The following is a 20600-nucleotide window of genomic DNA, read 5'->3' on the forward strand; positions in this document are numbered from 1 at the left end:
ACTAATTAAGAAATTAAGAAAAAAATATTTTCAAAACTAGAAATGGCCTACTGGAAAGAGATAAAAAATCCAATGAAGAAAAGAATGACATGAAAAGAAGAATGGACTACATGATAAAGGAGGATCAAAAGACCCTGAAAAATTCAGTCATTAAAAATTAGAATTGGGCAAATAGAAGCTAATGACTTGACAAGACATCAAGAAACAATAAGACAAAATCCAAAGAATGAAAAAATAGAAGAAAATAGGAAATATCCCATTGGAAAAATAACTGACCTGGAAAAAATCCAGAAGACACAATTTAAGAATTATTGGACTACCTGAAAGTCATGATAAAAAAAAAAAAGCCTAGACATTATATTATAAGAAATTCTCCCAAAATACCCTGCTCTGATCTTGAGGAGGAGGATAAAATAGAGATTGAAAGAATCCAGATAACAACTCCTGCACTAAATCCCCAAATGACAACTCCCAGGAATGTTATGGCCAAGTTCAAGAACTTCCAAGTCAAGGAAAAAATACTATGGGCAGCCAAAAAGAAACAATTAAGATATCATTGGACCCCAATCAGAATTGCACAAGATCTGACAGTTTCCACATTGAAGGACTAGAAGGCAAGGGAACTGGGTTTACAACCAAGAATCACCTACCCCTCAAAACTGACTATTCTTTTAGGGGAAAGTATGACCATTTAATAAAATAGAAGCTTTCCAAGCATTCCTAAAGTAAAGACCATACTTAAACAGAAAATTTGTTTAAATACAAAATTCAAGAGAAGCATGAAAAGGTAAATAAAAAAGAAAAAAATAAGAGTTTCAGTAAGGTCAAACTATTTATATTTCTAAATGGAAAGATATCTGTAACTCTTAAAAATTGTTATCATCATAAGTAGTCAAAAGTAGTATACATAGAGGGTATGGTAGTAAGCTATTTAGGTTGATATCTGAAAAAAAAAAAAACCAGGGGTGAAAAAGGATTGTACTAAGAGAAATGTGAAGAGAGAAGTAAAGAAGGGTAAATTGTATCACATGAAGAAGTGTAGGAAGGAAGAAGACTAAATATAATGGAAGGGTGGATGAAGGTGATGATGGGTATTACTTAAACCTAACTCTCATTGGAATTGGCTCGGTGAGGGAATAATGGTCAGATTCATTGGACTATAGAATCCTAGTTTACTCTATAGAGAAGTGGAAGGGGAATAAGAAATGGGTTGGTTGGGAAGGGATTAATATAAGGTAGGGAGAGGCTGGGGGTTGGTCAAAAGACCCTTTAGAGAATTAGAGGGGGGAATAAGAGGGGAGGTAAAGGGAAGGGGAGTAATATAAGGGAGCAGGAAGGGAGGGACAGATTAAAAACAAAGCAGTGGTAGGGAGGGAGTGTGAAAGGAGAATGGTCAGGATTAAAAGAAGTCAAAATGGAGGGGAATACATAAATGGTAATCATGACAGTGAATATAAATGGGATGAACTCACCTACAAAATGGAAACAGACAGAAGAATGGTTTAAAACTCAGAATCCTACCATGTTACTTATAAGAACCATGTTTGAGGCAGGTAGACAGACACAGGTAAAGGCAAAAGGCCGGAACAGAAGCTCTTGAGCTTCAACTGAGACAAAGAAGGTAGGAATAACAATCAACTTAGATAAAAGCTAAAGGAAAAATATATTTGATTTAAAAAGATAAGGAAGGTAATTATATCTTGATAAAAGGCAGTATAGGTAATGAAGAAACATCAGTACTCAACATATATGCACCAAATGGTATAGCATCCAGATTTTTAAAGGAGAAACTAAAGGAGTTTAAGGAGGAAATACATAGTAAAACTATACTAGTATGGGACCTAAACCTTCCATTATCAGAACTAGATAAACCAAAAAATCAATAAGGGAAGTATGTGAATAAGTTGGCATTACCATTATACTGTAAGAAAAGATGGGGATGAGACTTCTGTAAACTGATACAAAGTGAAGCAAGCTGAATGAGGAGAACAATTTATGTAATGACAGCAATATTGTAAACATAATCAGCTTTGAAAGACTATAACTGTGATCAACACCCTGACCAGTCACAGTTCCAAAGTACTCGTGATGAAACATGCTATTCACATCCAGACAGAGATATAATGAACTCAGGGTACATATTAAGACATTTGTTTTATATGACTATATTTTTGTATTGGTTTTTATTTTTCTTCCCCTCTTAATGGGTGGGAGAGGTAGAAAATGTGGAAATGAAAATTAAATTTTAGAAAAGGAAAAAGGGTGGGGGGGTGAAGAAATCCAGATATCTAAAATACTCCTATTTGGTAACATTACCATCTCCTCAAGTCATTCTATTGTTCCATGGTCACATTGTTTAGTGAATGACCTCTTCTGGATTTGATTTAATTTAATATATAACTTTCTTGTTAACAGCTGAAGCAAAAATTTATAATTGCATATGTGCCTAAGAAGAGAAATGCTTAATTGTTTTTGTAACCTGATAAATAATAGAAAATCTATAGGATTTGGTTGTAATTGGCAATTTTGAGATTTTTGCCCAGGAAACAATAAGGTTGCTTTGGTCCTGTTATTAATTAATATTTACTAAATATCTTCGGTCAGGAAATTTGACACCTATCAAGGAATTCATAACAACTATTTTCCTCAAACTTGCATTTCCTCTTTGTTAATATTATTCCCAACATTAGAGGCATTCATTAGCACTACCTCTCAACCCTCTTTACCACTTCTCCCCAAATGGGATTTTATTCTTTAATTATAGCAACTGAGATTTCTAAGATGGAAGGTAAGGATTTAAAAAACAAACAAGTAACACTTATGGATTTAGTTTTTTTCCCCAATCTATTTTCCATTAGTTTCAAAGTCCTCTTTTCTTAGTTTCAACTTTATCCTCTTGTATTGCTGTTACTTTGAATTTGAAATATAAGAAAAAAGTTGTTTTAATTTCTTAAGCTTTTTTAGTTCTTTTGAATTATGAAACATATTTTAAGATCTTTATAATAAACCTTTAGTTTCCCATATTCTAAAGTCAGTTATCTTTTAAAATAAAGATCTTTAGAAGAATTTTGCCAGCAAACAAGGCAAAAAAGACAACAGTTAAAATAAAACTGAACCTAAGTATAGTGCCCTTTTGCAATCCTTAAATATACTTAAAATTATTGTGGACATTTGAATTTTTGTATTTAATTACAAATTTTTTTTGTCTGTACTGGTTTTTAGAGTTTTGTATTCTCATTTCTAGAAGGCTAGCCATTTAATGCATTGAGAAATGCCATAAATCCTCAGAGACTGAGTTTTTTAAATAAATATTTGGATCTGCAGAGACTAGGCAAATCTTGCTTTTGATTTTATTCCTAAAATTTATGTGTATAGGTTAAATACTGTTAGAACAAACTATAAAAAACTTTACTACTGATTGGGCCATATTTTTTTTATTTCTCAAAACTTAGATTCTTCTCTTGTTATTTTGTGTCCCGTCAGCAACTAGAGGGTAAGCTAAGAAATGTTACAGGTGGATGTTATTATAAAATGATAGGTTGGAGGGAGGAGAGCAGGTTAAGTTGTTCAGCTCTGGGTTGAAGACTTGATATTTTAATATTAACTATCATTCCATTTTTAATTGTTAAAATTTTATGTTTGTTTAGTGAATTAAAAACTTTTTGAAAGCAGAGACTAGATTTCATTCATGCTGATAACCTCCCACATGCTTAACGTAATATTTTATACATAATAGGTGATGGAAAAAATATTTAATGATTTAAAAAAAAAATCTTCAGTAATGCTGTGCTACTTCATGAAAATAAATTTAATTCTGTCTTTGTGCCTACTGTCTTCTACCTCTTCCCCTTAAGTGACTTTTGCTATTGATGTGATGAATATCTTATTTTTACCTCATTTTGTAGTGATTTTCTACACAAGACCTGTATGTATTTTAAAATTACCTTAGGTTCCTATATTTTCTTATCAAAGGAATGTCATTATAGTGATATGCCAAACAACGACCAGCTCATCATCTTTTGTGGTCATAAAACATGTTTTATTCTCCACTCTCTTCCTTTTCCTTTCCTCTGTCTATTTTTTCCCTTCTCCCTTGGTCAGAACCAAAGCAAGATTGAAAAACATATTTAACTTGATTAAAGGCATTTAATTTTGTATACTTGGTATATCAAGAGTACATGCCATCTTTGTTTAAATAGATTACTAAATGAACTGGTATTTATGAATCCTTATTTTATTTAGGAACTTGATAATGCTAAGTATTTTGTATTAGCAAAACAATAGTATGGGCTTTTTGCCAGGTTGTGAACATGGTTCTTGGTATAGAAGTTGGTGTTTTAATAAGAAGCCTAGGTACCAGACTTCTAGTCTTTCCTGTGCCATTAATCCCTGACACCTCTTTGGTCTTTTCCAGTTTCCTCATTTGTAAAATGTGGGAGTAGAACTAGGTAATTGAAATGTTCACTTCCGCTTAATATTCTATAATTTTTATTTTATTTAAAATTTATAGCAAGAAGAGTTTAGAATAACATGATGCAATCATGTTTGTGACAGTTCAATACAAAAATATATTTTGAGGCTTTTCAGATTTGTGATTTTATTAGTATGAATTTTCTTTCTATTAGTGTAGATAGACCCCCATATGACTTAATTTAGGTGACTTCTTGAGCTCAGTGCTTTCCTGTCCTTCCTTTCTCCTTTTTCTCTGTGTGTATATCTATAATATTAATCATTTAATGACCACTCCTGGCTTGATCCTTGAGTGACATGTATATTTTCTGTTATTGGAGCATTATTATAAGCTTTCCCACATTTTACAACCTGCTAATAAACCCATTCTTCTTGATGAATTCTTTACCAAAAAAAAAAAGACTTTAGAGCTTGAATTTCATTGAAAATTTTTGAGATTAAAATTGATAAGTTAATCATTACAAAATTTCTAGTGTGTATATTTACATCGTAATTTGCAGAAAATAAAAATCCAAGCTAGATGGATAGTTTTTCATTATTAGAATGCTTTTAGAGATTTTTGGTAGTAATTTTATTCTTTTTTTAGTTTGTATCCTAATAGTCATATTTAAAAACACAGTATTTCTGAATGTTAATCTTATTTTGTGCTAAAACATGTTTCCAAGGGGAGTTATGGAATATCTTTTCTTTGAATCATAAATCATTGATAGATACTTATAAAAATGATCATTTAAAAAATTTGTCTTTAAGATAAAATTTCATTCATCTTAATTCTGATTCTAATTGAATGTAAATTAGCTTCTTGTACAATTGAAAAGTAACAGTGTTAAGGCTGTTCATTGTAAGTTTTGTGGGTCATTTAAGACTTTTTTTATTGGTTTGCATATTTGCAGTTGTTTCGATCTGCATGGGGTGAGTCAGCTCCTATTTTTCATAGGAAGTTTAATTATTATTATGTCTGGGGTAAAGTAATTGGATGTGATTTTGTGGACCCGAAAAATCACTAGATTTGGTGTGAGAAGATTTGGATTTGGAATCTTCGTCAGTGTGATCGGGAGCAAATTGCTTAATCTTTCTTCATCTCATCATCCTTAGTCTTGGTCTCTTTCAAATCCTAATTTTGTACTGTTCTTTCAATGATTGTGATTTATATCTTGTGTAAAATGGGAATAAAGGAGAACCCCTGGCATGATGTTATGTTAGTGAGTACTAGTGATCTAACTTCCAGAGAAACTCCTTCCCTATCTAAGTAGAGAGCCAATGGCTTCTCTCTACCTCAATATGGATCACTAAAGGTGACTTGAAGGAGAAGCATCGTCACAGATCAGAGATCACTTTAGGAAATTAGTATGTATCAGTTGGCTAGGGATTTTGTGTAAGCTAGCTCTTCCTTAGATGATCCCTTTCTCTGAACATATCTGCAGAGGGAAACTAGTATCAGACGTCTAAGATTTGACTTTTACTTAGGACTAAGAAAAGTTCCACTCCTAAAGCTCCTTCTTCCAATATCCCTTCACCCTTTCAGTAATATCTGACTGTGTATGAATATATTTCAAAGCTGATTTGATTTGTTAATACAACTAGCAAGGGATAGATTTAGGAATGAGGTAATCAGAAGATCCCTAAGCTAACTCTTTAGACCAGACTGGAGTCCCTGACTTTGACCATCAGCCTGGACCAGTCTGGAAACAAATTCTTCCTTTCTCCTATGCTATACTAACTTAAACTAAATGTCTAAGTAGTGTAACATTAAAATTTCTTAGACTTATGAATGTTGGAAATTTCCAGTAGTAGCTAGTGTCTTGAGGTACAGAGACAGATGCTTTGTCTTCAGGTCTGACACCCAGCTTGCCTTTCTGAGAATATTCCCTCTTGGGCTAAGCTGAAATGTCTTGTCAGATCACCCAGTTCTTGACAAGATGAGCTTCAAGTCTGTTACTAGACACCAGAGATGTAGAAGTCAATTTGGGGCACTTGTGAGAATCAGATGGGATTCGCAATCTAGAGCTCAGTCCCTTCCCCCCAAGACTCAGAACCGAGCCTTCTTTGTCAGTTGAAAATCCTTCCCAGCACCCCTCTGCAACATTCCATCTCCCAGTCTGTCAATCATGTCTCTTGCCGTTTTCCATCTCTACTCTATTAACCTCTACTCCTACACTTTTTATAATGCCCTTCTCCTTTCTTTCTTTTTTCCTTTTTTTAAGGGAATATTGTTGATTTGCAAAAGATGACTGTTTAAGGTTCCTTATTTTTTTAAAATTTACTTGTGCATGGGAGTCCTGTTTTTTGGTTTTCTAGTTTTTGAAACCTTGACAGTGGTGTTAATTAGTTATTGCAACAGTCCTGACAAGTCTTCTTTCCTTCTCTTGCCCTTCTCTCCCCCGCCAAGTCATCCTTCACACTTTTGTCAGATTTATCGTCTATATGTCTGGTTGTTGTAGTAATTGACTTATTTTGTGATTTAAAATGCACTCAGTGTTTTATGTACATGGTCTCCTTTGCTACTACTGATCAGAATCCTTCCATAGTTTCTTTTTGTCTAGCTGGTTTAAATGCCTTGCCTACTATTATAATCTATATATAATGCTATATTATAGTTTAGTGTCACTTTATCTTTCTAATTTTATTTTATAGTACTCTTTATGTACTATATATTTCATTCCCCAAATATATTCTGTGCTTTCCTGCTTCCCTCCATTTATTACATTATATCCTTTTAAAGACAATGAAATCGAAGTCCAGGGAAGTGAAAGTCACATTTGTAGTCACCGTGTTGTAAAAATTACTCAATAACCTCAATAATAATATTATATTTTAAGAGATTTATTAATGATCATTAGAAATTAAGGAATAAAGAAGATACAAAATAAAGACCATGTACCCATGGCTGGTTAGCCATTTTTTAGTCAACCCCACTCACCCCCAACAATGCTGATTTTACATCAGAGAGAGGGAGCCTCCAAAGCTCATGCCCTTCATCCTCTGTCTACAGGAAGTAGGTAATGGCAGGAAGTCAGTGGGCTCTTGGGATACGTAGTTCTTTTTTTAGGGTAACAGATTTTCAATCATACATTGTTCAAGGTAGAATTTGAACCAAATTCTTTGGCTCCATAGCCACTGTGTTTTCTACTGTGCTGGTAGGAAGAAGCATAAAGGCCTGCTATGTGCTAAGGATACGAAGGAAGGAAAACTCTCATGGGAGTGACAACAGGCAGAAATGTATACAATATATAAGATTTAAAGTAGATGAAAGGAGATTTCAATGGGAAGGCACTAAATAGCAAAGGGAATATGCTGTGGGAAGGGGAAGAGAAGAAATAGGTCCAAGAAAGGTTTTCTTTAGAGAAGGAGGGGATTCAAGCTGTGTTATTATGAAGGCCAAAAGAGAGAAATGAGGAATAAAATCATTCCAGGCCTGTAGTACAGTGAAGAGATAGAGTGTGTATTGTCATTCTTGCTGTCAGCTTCAGGTGTTTAGTATTTTAGTGGTTATAGCTTAGAACTTCCTAATTTCCATTTTTAAGTCTTAAATATTATTATGGCCCAAACATAAGAAAAGAAACCCCTCATGCTTATAAAAACAAGTCTAATATTTCACAATATAAATAACTGACTCACCTTTGAGCCCTCAAACTAAGAATGACAATAGTATTTAAATTTTCCCCCTTTATTTTAAAATTTTAATGAAATTACTTTTATCTTCTTTTAGTAAATTCTTATCTAATTTCTTTTATTTTTTCCTCCTAAATGTTTTTTGTTTTTCATTTTATTTTTATTGCCATTAAAACACACTTCTATGTTGGTCATTGTTGTTAGACTTAATAGTATGTAAGCTATTCATTTCATATTGTTTATAAAATATTGTTAAAATTACTTTGTGGTTGGACTGATAATATATTAATTAGGTGGTCACCAGGGATTTAATTTCTAAATCCCAAAATGAATTAGTAAATGGAATTTATGGTAGTTTATTTACAATAATTACAATAGAAGGAAGATATTAAGGAATGAGAGAGAAAGAGAAAACTGGCTTCTTCTTATACCAGTTAGAATTTCTAAGTCCCAGCCAAGGGAAGAGAGTCTCAAGAAGTTGGGCCTTTCATGGAGGCTTCACACCTCCAGAAAGGTGGGGTCACTAACAATCTAAAAGAAATTTGGGTGTCTGTATTCTGGTTGCTTCTCCGAGTCAGTGCTTGAATGTCTGAATGAAGCTCCAAATGTCCCTCTTCCCGTCAGCTCCGAGTGACTGACCCTTCACTCCAAGCCTGGTGACTGTCTCTGAACTCATCTGAATGTCTGAATCTGAATCCCTCTTCCATCTTTTTCCCTCTATTTAAAGACCTTTTTCTCTTGTGTCACCTCCTCTAAATTTTCATGTCTACCAAACACAGCAGACGCTTTTCTCCAAGACTGCCCATTCTTTTGTTCTCACCTTCTTTGGTTAGATTTTTCTCCAGGACTGTCCATTCTTTAGTTCTTACCTTCTTTGGTTAGATTATATCTTTTTGGGTTACTTAACACCTCTTTCTAGTTCACCTTTTGTAGTTACTTAGTACCTTTTTGTGGTTAATTCACCTTTTGTAGTTACTTAACCCCTTTTTGTAGTTAAGATCTAAAACATAGGTTGTAGCTTAAAATTTTATCTTCACAATAAAGAAAGAGCTAAGTATCTTCATTGTTACAATCAGGAGATAGCTAAATCCAATCTTTACAATATCTTCTAGTTTTCTTTGAACTGTTGTTATCAATTCCAATTTTCTAGTCATAGATAGCTCTTCTCACTTAGAAAATGAGTTTTCCAGTAATGGAATATAGTAATGTGTTCCTGAAATCTAACATCAGAATGGCACAGTAGAAAAGGCATAAGCTATAAAGCCAGAGGACCTAGATTCAAACACTGACTTAGCATCTGTTTGACTTTAGAGAGATCACTCAACCACTCTGTGTTTCAGTTTTCTCGTCTGTAAAATGGGAAGGTTAGAGTAGATGCCATCTGAGGTTCTGAGCAAGAAGTGCTTACTTTATGATCCTGCAGTTTTTGAAAAAGAGCTCAATTCAACTGATATTTTCAGCCTTTCTGTTATAATAGTTTAGATTTATAAAGCACTTTTAAGATTTGTTAAATATTTTTCTTTACACTAACACTGGCCTATTGATGGTACAATTACAATTATCTTCTTTTTATACATAAAGGAACTGAAGCTCAGGTTTAATGAACTTGCCTAGGGTTATACTCTTGGTATATTCACTTTACTTTATTAACCTTCCACAACATTGGTTTCCTCTGCTATCATTCACTATATTACTCAGCAACATTGATGATATGAAAGGTACTCTTTCTGCTTTCAAGAACCATATGATTTCACTAAGGACATATCTATATCTCATACTTGATAACACTATGATGATAAATGATCTATACATAATATAAGATGATATGAGATAGCAAAGTGATCTCTAAAGCCTCCTCTAGTACTTATTCTTTGATTCTAATTAATTCTATGCTAAATTTAATTATCCAGAAAATAGTAATCAATAAATCTATAAATCAATAAATATTTAATTAAGTACTTAACATATGCCTCTCATTGTGGCAGCAGAAGTGGGAACATACAAAAACAAAGCAAATCCTGACCTTGAAGAGTTTAGATTCTATTGAGGGAAACATCCTATATACGTGAGAGTATTTGCAAGACATATACAAAGCAATTTTGGTCTGAAAGACATTGGTTGGATAGACCAGGAAAGACCTTTTATAGTAGGTTGCACTTGAGCCCATTTGTGCAGAATTCCAGAGAATTCTGAAAGACAGAGGTGTGAAGGAAGATCATTTTAGACATGAGGAAAATGAGTACAAAGGCATAATGAAAGGATGTGGAACATCTAGTTTGAAGGACAACAGCAGGTAGAAAATTAGAAAAAAATTGGAGTAAAGCCTTCATGGACTAAGTGAAGCTTTTATAAATGGGTCTTGAAAGATACATAGGAATTGTATAAGAAGAGCAGAACATTTGGGGTGGGAATGTGAATCAACAGTGTGATACAGAGAAGTACTGTATATGCATGAGAAAGCCTAGAGTTGAATGAAAGCTCTGGGATGCAAAGGCAAATAAAGTAAAATAGAACTAGATAATGAGGTATATCACCTTAAGATTCTCTCTGAGCCATCTAAACTCTAGAAAGATTCTTTTAAGACTATAAAAGGTTCTTTTATGTTGTAATACTGGGGAGCATGGAAGCAGTATTTAAAGACAGTTAATTTGCTGGTAATATGTAGGATGCCTTTCAGAAAGAAGAACTTAGAGACAAAGTAGCCAATCAATAAGGAAGATTTTACAATAATTCAAGTTTGAGGTATTTAGAACCCAAATTAGAGAATTTTTATTAGAATTAAGAAAGGATAAATAAATAGCTCACACGTTTGAAAGAATTAGAAGTAGTTGATTAAAAATATTTCCTTTTTTATTACAAATGTAATAAACATCAACATCGATTCATAAACATTTCAGTGATCAAAGAATAAAAGAGTGTATGAAAATTGAATATGTACAGTTAAATTTAACAAGATAGTGAACAAAGAAAACTGAACTGCTTGTTATTGTCCACTTCTAAACTCCTTATTTTCCTTTTTTCTTTTGACATCCTTTAATACTTACCTATTTTCTCACCTGCCCATACTTCTTCAACAAATAGAAGCCCTTCCTTGTATAACCAAGCAAAAGAATATTTACTCATTAACCATGTCTGAATATTGTTTCTACGTTGATTACTTTTCTGTCAAGAGGTGGGAAGCGTGTTTTTTATAGTCTTCTAAAGTCATGATTAGTCATTACATTGATCAAAGTCCTTCAGAATTGTTTTTCTTTCCATTATTAGTTGTGTGAATTGTTCTTTTGGTTCTTTTCATTTAATTCTTCATCAGTTCATAAATTCATAAAAAATATTTTATATATTTGAATTCTTTCCTACCATTTTTGACCTCTTTGGGGCATATGACTAGCAATGATACTGCTGGATCAAATGTTAAATAGAGTTTAGTTGCTTTTTGGGGAATGGTTCTAAATTGTTTTCTAGAGTGATTCTACAATCCATTGTCTTCCCATAGTCTTTCAACAGTTTCCATTTTTGTTATACTTGCCAACCTGACAGATAAGAGGTAGAACCTTAGAATTTTAATTTGCATTTCGCTTAGCAACTTGGAATACTTTTTCATACCTTTTTATCATTTATTAATGAATATTGTTCTGATATATTTTTATCAATTCCTCTATATCTTGGATTTCAGATTTTTATCAGAGAAATTTACTGTTTTTTTTCCCTACCAACTGACTTTACCTTTCTAATTCTAACTGCCTTGATTTTTTTTTCAGAAATTCTCAATGTTATGCAATCAAAATGTGTATTATCTCAATTCACTTATCACTTCCCAATTCATATTTGTTAAAATTCTTTCCTTTCTCCCCATTTGAAACATTGTGGTAAATGCTTTGAGTAAATGATCTAAATTCAATTTCTACCAAGCTGCTTTTAGTTTTCCTAGCATTTCAAATTTAATTCTAAAAGAAATAACCTGGCACTAAAAGATGCCCTTCAATTTTAATTGGAATTTCAAAATCATGACCTCTTCTGTTTCTCTTCCCCAATAAAATAATCATCATGTGTTAGAGACACATTCATTGCTTGTTTTAAATCTTTATTTTAAAGTTTGTAGTTGGAGGTAAATTTGGGAGGTTGATGAAAGATTATAAAGTCAGTCTCGTACTTGATGAGTTTGTGCTTTCTTTGTGGCATATAATTTCAAATGTCCATTATTTTGGAGAAGGTTATGGATGCAATTTCATGTTGGGCAAGCTAAATTTTTTGAGTACAACAATTAGATGGAAGTAATTTGAAAGGAAGGGATACAGAGTATGGATGAGAGAAAATTGGAAAAGCTAATACAAGAGTGAAGAGAATTATGTTCATTATGAAATGGAAAGAACAGAGGACACAGTTGCCAAAATGGACAGAATTGGAACAGGACACAGTAACTACAGGGTTGAAGAAGTTGGGGATGACAGAATAAATGTTGGGGTTAAAGTGAAGCATAGTAATAGATCGGAGATGATTAGAATACTCGGCCTCTGTGGCTTTGCCTTAGTATCTTTGAAAGGAGTTGAGTCAAAGGAGGTGCTATTAATACTTAAGTTTCCTGAAAGTACTTGGATGTGTCAAGTTAATTTTAAGCTGCATCTATAAATATGTATTTTTCTTTTGCTAAATTATTATTATGAATTAAATTATTATGATAGGTAAATAAACAAATCTAAAATCTAAAAATACAGTTTTTTTGGATTGGTCATTTTTTGTCATGGTCTTATAAGTAAATCTTGCTTTCTACTTATTTATGCCTAGATTATTTTTGCTTATGGTTTAGTGAGTTATTATGTTTTGAACTTGGCATTAGGACATTGGTTACACAGTATCTATGAAAAATTCGCTTAACTTTACGGAATTCCAGTTTCCTCATCTGTAAAATAATAAATAATATAGTACCAACTTCAGCATAGTCATGAAGTTCAAATTAGATAATGTATATAACATACTTTGCAGATGTTAAAAGTATTAACTGAAGTTATTCCTATCACCTTCTCTTCCACTCTCACCTTTTAGAAGCAGCTTAGAATAAACATTATTATTATGTAACTGACATAAAGCACTTAAAAGTTTGCAAAGCATTTTGCATACATTTCATTTGTGTGTGTGTGTCATAATTTTTAGTCAGTGCTATGATTTCATTGTCATAAGGAACTCCCAGTATTAAAGCTCCATTCACTGATGCAGATTGGTAATAATTTGTAATTTATAATTTTAGAGTTAAACGGGGCAAGAGAGCTTAAATTACTTGCCCATCTGTATATTTAGACTTCTTTCTCTTATTATCTTATATCTATTGTTGGAGAGGGAGAGATTTTCTCTAACCCTTTTTCTCACTTTTTACCTAATAACTTCTTAGTAAATCTTGCTAAATCTCGGTTATGGGAGTGCCATAGACCAAGATGAAAACTTGTATAACAAAATTAAAAATCAAACTCTGCGGTGCCTTTTAACATTTAGTTCATAAATGTCTACCATATACCTCCAAGTTCATATCTTCATTACCTTCTTTGCTACTAATCAGTCTGTTCACCTAATGTTTTATCCCTTCCAATCCATCCACATTGCTGTCAGGTTAATTTCCTTCATCTCTGGGACTGATCATAATACCTTATTAGTTAAAAATCTTGATTTTACTTTCTATTGCTGCTTGAGTAAAATTCTGTACTCCTTAGCTTTTCATTCAAGACCTTTTACAAATTGAACTCAGTCTTTCAATCTTTTCCTATAATACCACTCTTCACATAAGCTATGTGCTTTTTATACTGAACTGTTTGGTATACTTCAAATTTGTTATGCTCTTCCTTTATGCTGCCTTTGCTCATTTAATTCTCTGTATCTTTAGACCACTCATTTTCTTCCCTTCCTCTTTTGCTTTCCTTCCAATTTAAAAGAAATTTTTTAGTCAACAAAAAAAATCTGCCTTCTTTTTACCCTGATATCTTGCCTATCCTACCACCTCCCACTTGAGAACTAAAGAAAAACAAACATATAGTTAATTAGAGCAAATGTTCACTGTCCATATTTTAAAAAATTGTCTCATTTTGCACACTATCAAATTGGGTAACATATTTCATCATTAGTTCCTTGGTCATTATGCTGTTAAGAGCTCCTAATTCTTTCAGAGTTGTTTACCTTTACCATATATATTGCTGTAATTGTGTAAATTTTTCTCATTCTATTTTCTTCATTCTGCATTGGTTCATGCAATTATTCCAGCTTTCTCTGAAACTTTCCCTTTCATCTTATAACATAATAGTATTCTATCACATTTATATGCTATAACTTGTTTATCCATTTTCCATTTTATTAGCATTCCCTTAGATTCCCATTCTTTGCTACCTCAAAGGAACTACAATATGAATATTTTTGTACATTTTAAAATTTTATTTTTCTTAGGACTTATACCCTCCCTGTTTTTCTGTCAAGTATCCTTTTTTCCATTCCCTCCTATTTCCCTCTTAAATGAAATCTAGGTACCGAACTGTATATATATGTATGCGTCCCTCTTTAACCATTTCAACTGAAAGTAAGGTAAAGTATCACCTGCTATAATCATATACTCTTTCCTTGCTTATATAGATATATACTTGTGTACCCTAATTATGTGAAATAATTTCCCTTGACTTTCCCTTCCTCTCCTCCACTTCCAGTGTATTCCCCTCTGTTTCTAGTCTCCTCTTAAAATCACAAGATATAATAGAACTATTTCCAGTTTTTCACTAATTTAATTTTCCCTGTGACTTCTGTTGATGATAGGGCTCTAAGGTGAAAAATGTATCATTTCCTTTTATTAAAATGTAAGTAGTTTGTACTTGTTTAGTTAGGTACCTTTGTTCATGTTCATCATTTTTATATTTCTCTTAACTTCTTTGTGTTTGAACTATAGAGTTTCTTCATGAAGCTTTGGTCTTTTCATCAGGAATGCTTGGAGGTTCTCTTTTTCATCAAAGTTATATTTTTTTCCCTTATTGGGTAAGTTATTCCTGGCTGTAAGCTCAAATCCTTTGCCTTCTTGATAATTTGTTCTCTATTCGTTTCAGTCATGTCTGACTCTTTGTGACTCCATTTGAGGTTTTCTTGGCAAAGATCCTGGAGTGGCTTGCCATTTCCTTCTTCAGCTCATTTTACAGGTGAGGAACTGAGGCAAACAGATTTAAGTGACTTGTCCAGTGTCACCCAGCTAGTAAGTGTCTGAAGCCATATTTAAACTCAGAAAGAGTAGTCTTCCTGACCAGACCCAGCACTCAATCCATTTCACCACCTTGCTGTCTCTTCTTTCTAGTGATGACTGCTAAGTTGTGGATAATCCTTACTGTAGCTTCTTAGAACTTGAATTATTTCTTTCTGACTAGCTTGCAATATTTTTCTTTGATGGAAGCTCTGAATTTTGGCACTGATGTTATTGGGAATTTTCCCAATATTTTAACAGCTCTCTAGTGGATACTTTGTTTTTCCACTTTGCCTTCTAGTTCTAATAGAGTTGGACAGTTTTCTAAGATTTCTCAACAATTGATATTTTGGCCATTTGTTGTTGTTTTTGTTGTTGTTAGTTTGTTAGGTTTTTTTCATGACATTGAAATAATCCTATGATTTTTGATTTTTCCCTTAACACTCAAGTTTTCCAGTTCAGTTGTTTTTGCTATAAAATAACTACAACTTTCTTGTTTTCTTATTTTAGTCTTTTGGTTTTTTTTAATATGCCTTAGAGTCTTTGGCTTCTACTTGGGCCATCTTAATTTTTAGGGTGTATTGTTTGGGCAAGATATTGTACCTCTTATAGTTAACTGTGAATTCCCTTTCCATTCTTTCTTCCATAGCTCTCGTTTCTCTTCCTTTTCTCCTCAAATACTTTCATTGCTATCTAGTCCAAACTTTTCCTTCAATAAAAAGGGGGATTGAGGTTCAGAAATAAGTGGCATTCCTTGATGTCATTTAGCTTGTTAGGGACAGAATCAGTATTTCAGTCTTTTTTTTTTAAACTATATTAAGCTATCCCCAGAGCTCTTAAAAAAAAAAACCTGGGAAATATCATAAGCCATATTTATATGAAATGAATATTTTCTTTTGTAATAAGACACATTAGTTAATTCATTTACTAAATATAGCTTGATTATATAGAGCAAAAAAGGCCTTATGATAGTGTGGTTAGGTGTGTTTGGAACTGGTTAAATGGCTGACTCAAATAATAGTTTTTAATTTTTTTGTTTAAAGATTTGCTGAATACTTAGTTAGGAAATAAAAAGACTTGATGAATAGAGAAGATGATAGGAGAGTTGCTTTCAAATTTTGATTAGGCGGATTAGGATCAATGGATGAAAATTAGATACTTGAACATATTAACTTTGTAACTTTGAGGTAAAACTTCCTAACAGTTTGGGCTATCTTTTGAGGTCTTGAATTCTTTATCTCTGCAAATCTTTTGAGCAGAGAACAGATGACATCTTATTAGAGATTTTGTGGAAAAGATATCTACTTGAGGAATGGGTTTAAATAGTTGATTGATTTTTAAGGGCTCTTCCATCTCTGTTCTTTGATTCCATTAAGAAGGAGTGGTATTTGCAGCTTCCTCCTCCTCTTCCCTCTTATCCTTCTTTCTCTCTCTCCTTCTCTAGGAATAAATTTCCTTTAGGAGCATCCTGGGGCAACCATCTTAATAGTCAGAAGAAACATTTTCTGACACATTTTGCTTTTTTTTTAGTGTCTTGCATTTGGTTTAGATACCTGAATTATTAAATATTAACTTTAGTTAATAAATATTAAATATAAATAAATTATTAAATATATGATTAACCATTTATTAAAACAAAGTTATTTCATTTCAGAAGTTATAAGTAAAATGCAAGTTCTCAGAGGACACAACATTTAGGATGTGCCTTGCCCATACTGGGTACTTAAAAATGTGAATTTATTCAACCAGTTATAGATATCTCCACAAAATATATGTGTGTGTAATTGGACATTACACACACACAAACACACACACACACACACAAACACACACTTTGGAGTACATCTTATTAGGTTCGCTTTGCTCATTTAAAATATATTTAGTAATATAAAAATCCTTGTTTTTAATAACTTATTTTGACAGCATTTAAGAAGATATTTGAATTAAAATATTAACTTCATTTAAATTTTATTCCCTATATCTTATTTTTATTATATGAACAAATTATCATATCATTGTGGTTGTGTGTGAGAAATGTAATACTATCTAAAATTGTACATAAAGATCATAAAGTACATTCTCTAAAGAAAATTGCATTTTCATGTTTATACTATAGGACTCAAGCATTATGGTCATAGAGGAAAATCCATAAATGTTTTGATTTGAAAAATTGAGATGCTAATTAGGCTTTTAAAAAAAAGTCTGGAAATACTTTTGTAAATACTTGCTTGTAAGCTTCTCATGAGCAAGGACTCTGTCATTTTTATTTTAATGTTTCCCTAGCCCTTAGCACAGTTTCTGGCACTTAAGTAGAGCTTTATAGATTGTTTTTGATTGATGACATATTTTCTTAGCTTTTCACTTGTTTCTTTTACATTCTTCAGATGATAGGAATTTCTCTTATGCCAGTCTTAGACTTTACATTCATTTATTTTGAAATTTCAAAAGGGTGGGCTCTACTTAAAATAAGGAATTTTAGTAATTTTACCATGGCATTTATGCTACAGTTAGTAATAATATTTTAGCCCTTTGTCAAGGTCATAAAATCCAATAGCTTGAGTAATAGTAGATTTCATTTCAGTCTCATTTAGTAAATATTGAATGGACTGAGTTGAGTCTATAATACAAGTTTTGTTAAATTTTTGTTTTAGTATATTAATACAAAACACATGAAAATAATTTCCTCCTTTTAGCTGCTAAGACCTGAGTTCGGGGTTGTTTCCCCTGCAAGATCTGATGACTTCAGCATCCAACACAGTCCTGAGAGTCCAGATTCCTGTTCTCTTTTAGGTGTTAGTGATTTTATCAAGAAACAAAGACTATTGAACTCTGGAATATGCAGGTAAAATGCTTTTCCATTCACATTTTATCCATGCTACTTCATTTTGGATAATAATAATAATAGTCTGGCACCATGGTGCGTAACACTTGCAAAGTTCATATTTCTGAAAATTGTTTCTGCTACTTGGCTAATCAAAAGAGATAAGTCCATGAGACCCTTTTTTGATTTGCATACAAAGGAGTTACTAAAGTGTCCTATAATAACATTGTTATTAGGGTACCAGTAAAAGTGATAGATAGCAATATTTTAATGTCATGTAGTGTTGGAAATAGTTAAGAATATAAGCCCTATATTTGACATGTAAATATTTTTATTTACTTCAATGAATTTTTTAAAAGAAGTCTTCTGTTTTTAGATTACTAATAAAGTAAAGGAGGAGTTTTCAATATAGGGTAATATACTCAATTTAGATACCACAAAATAAGACTGGTACAGTTTGTTTTATATGTGGACATCACTTCCCAGAAGAGAGGTTAATGTATGTTAAGTAAACCTTGAGAAATTAATTAGCTCTAAGCTTACCAGAGTTAGAATTAGCTCTTAACAATTTGAGTCTCATTGTATTAAAGGGAATGTTCTTTGTACAATGAAGCTAATGACTCAGAAACATTGATAACATAGACAATTTATGTTATTTCATTGTTTTATAGTTTTCATATTATACACACAAAACATCTACATCTTTTGAAACATGAGTTGAATAATTTTTAAGTAACGTGGGTTAAAAAGATATTCATTTGTTCTCTTATTTTTCACTTATATAATGGTCCCCATGTTATTTATAATGGATTCATAAACAGAAGATTCTTCTAGAAATTATAGGACCATTAGAATTAAGGTTTCCCTTGGTATTTGATTGACAGTATAAAATGTTTTGTTATATAAAATCATAACATTTAGAGCTGAAAGAGGCTTGATATAAAACCCAATTCTTATCTTTTTTCCTGATATATTTTATTTTTATTATATTTTGATAAAGGGGCTGCACTAGCCTCAACACCAAAAAGACCAATGTTCAAGGTTCTGCCACTGACACAACCACTTGGTTTTATGTACCCTGGGAATGACCTTTAACTTCCTAGTGCCCTAAGCAACTCTCTTGAAATGACAAGTTACAGAGAAAATAGCTCTTTTATGTTGACAGAAGGTTCCCCACCAGCATCTCTCTAAATCCAAATGAAATCACAGATCCAGGAAAACAAAAATTTGCTCAGATCTAATTTTAATTCATGAATAACCAGAGAGAGGAAGATGGTCTAGTTTGGTTTACTTCATATAGTCAGTCAGATAATATGAGGTTATTTTAATCTTAATTATTATTAATAATAGCTGGTTTTTCTGTAGTGCCTACTACATGCCAGATCATGTGCTAAGCACTTTACTGATAATAATTTATTTTATCTCTATAACATCCTTTGGAGGTAGGTGCTATTGTTTTCCTCCTTTAACAGTTGAGAAAACTTCGAAATGTCATACACAGCTAATAAGTATCTGAGACAGAATTGAATTCATTATTCAGATTCCAAACCAAGTGAACTATTCTTTGCTACCTACAAAAGTTAGTGCTGTTCCAGAAGTATGTATAAAATGCCATTTTATTAGGCAGTTTAATTTCTCTATCTGAGTCTCCTTATTTTATAATGAAGTTATACATAGATGATCTTATCTCTGTGATCATCTTTGATCAAAATTTTTTTTATTATTTTCTTTTAATCTGATAAAAATATTATAACTAGCATTTATATGGTTCTAATATTTGATCCTAAGCCACAATCCTAGAAAACAGTTGCTAATATTTCCTCCTATTTTACTAATGAGGAAACTGAGGCAGGCAGGTTAAATGAGTTGCACAGGATCACATAGCAAATATTTGAGTTTGGGTTTAAACTCAACTCCAGGTTTAGATCTCTATCCACCGTACCAACTATGTTTCTGTAATTCAAATTTACATCTGGAATTTATTCCTTTATATAAAAATTAGAAATGTTACCTAGGTATTATTGTTTAGTCAAGTAATCATTTGACTTTATAAGTATGCCTAAATTTTTTTTCTTTTCACATTGAAAATACAACTTTTTCAGTCTTTTTCTTTTTGTTTTGGATTTTGTTGGAGTCTTGTTAACTTTGACTTCCTTATAGTTGTTCATTTTTGGTGTAAATTTTTGTTGACTACTTAGTTTGAGTAGTTATAATATTTTTTTTATACACGGTCATCTTTTTTGCAGTTCATCTAGAGCCTTGACATCATTTGATATGTGTTCCATTTATAAAATTAAACTTAAAAATGTTTAAATATTTAAACTTTTAGTGAAACTCTTAAAGAGTTTAGTTTATAAGTTCTAAAAAGAAAGCTTAATTTGTATAATGGGGTTAAAATTACTAAAGTATGTATTTTTGAAAGTTTTTTTTAGGTTTTTAATATAGTCTGGAAGTACATTCTTAAGTAACAAGTCAAATGTCTAATATTAGAAGATCTTCTTA

At 32.1% G+C, this 20600-nt stretch overlaps 1 protein-coding gene across 17 annotated transcripts in view; it reads left to right on the forward strand.

Moving 5' to 3' along the window:
• The window catches only part of CYRIB (CYFIP related Rac1 interactor B), a 203276-nt gene that overhangs the window by 136000 nt on the left and 46676 nt on the right, over positions 1-20600 (forward strand). For 9 of the 17 annotated variants that reach the window (XM_056823087.1, XM_056823090.1, XM_056823089.1 and 6 more), the window contains one exon: positions 17971-18119. The exons of 7 other annotated variants lie outside the window; for them this stretch is intronic. Coding sequence is in view for 2 of the 10 variants with exons in the window: in XM_056823092.1 (XP_056679070.1) it covers positions 17971-18119 (149 nt within the window). In the remaining 8 variants the exon portion in view is untranslated. Of the gene's footprint in view, positions 1-15149; positions 15240-17970; positions 18120-20600 lie in introns of those variants that run through there. One more of the 17 variants, XM_016431894.2, reaches the window with a different exon arrangement.

Source organism: Monodelphis domestica, chromosome 3 (genome assembly GCF_027887165.1).
Source record: "Monodelphis domestica isolate mMonDom1 chromosome 3, mMonDom1.pri, whole genome shotgun sequence".
Classification (NCBI taxonomy): Eukaryota; Metazoa; Chordata; class Mammalia; order Didelphimorphia; family Didelphidae; genus Monodelphis; species Monodelphis domestica.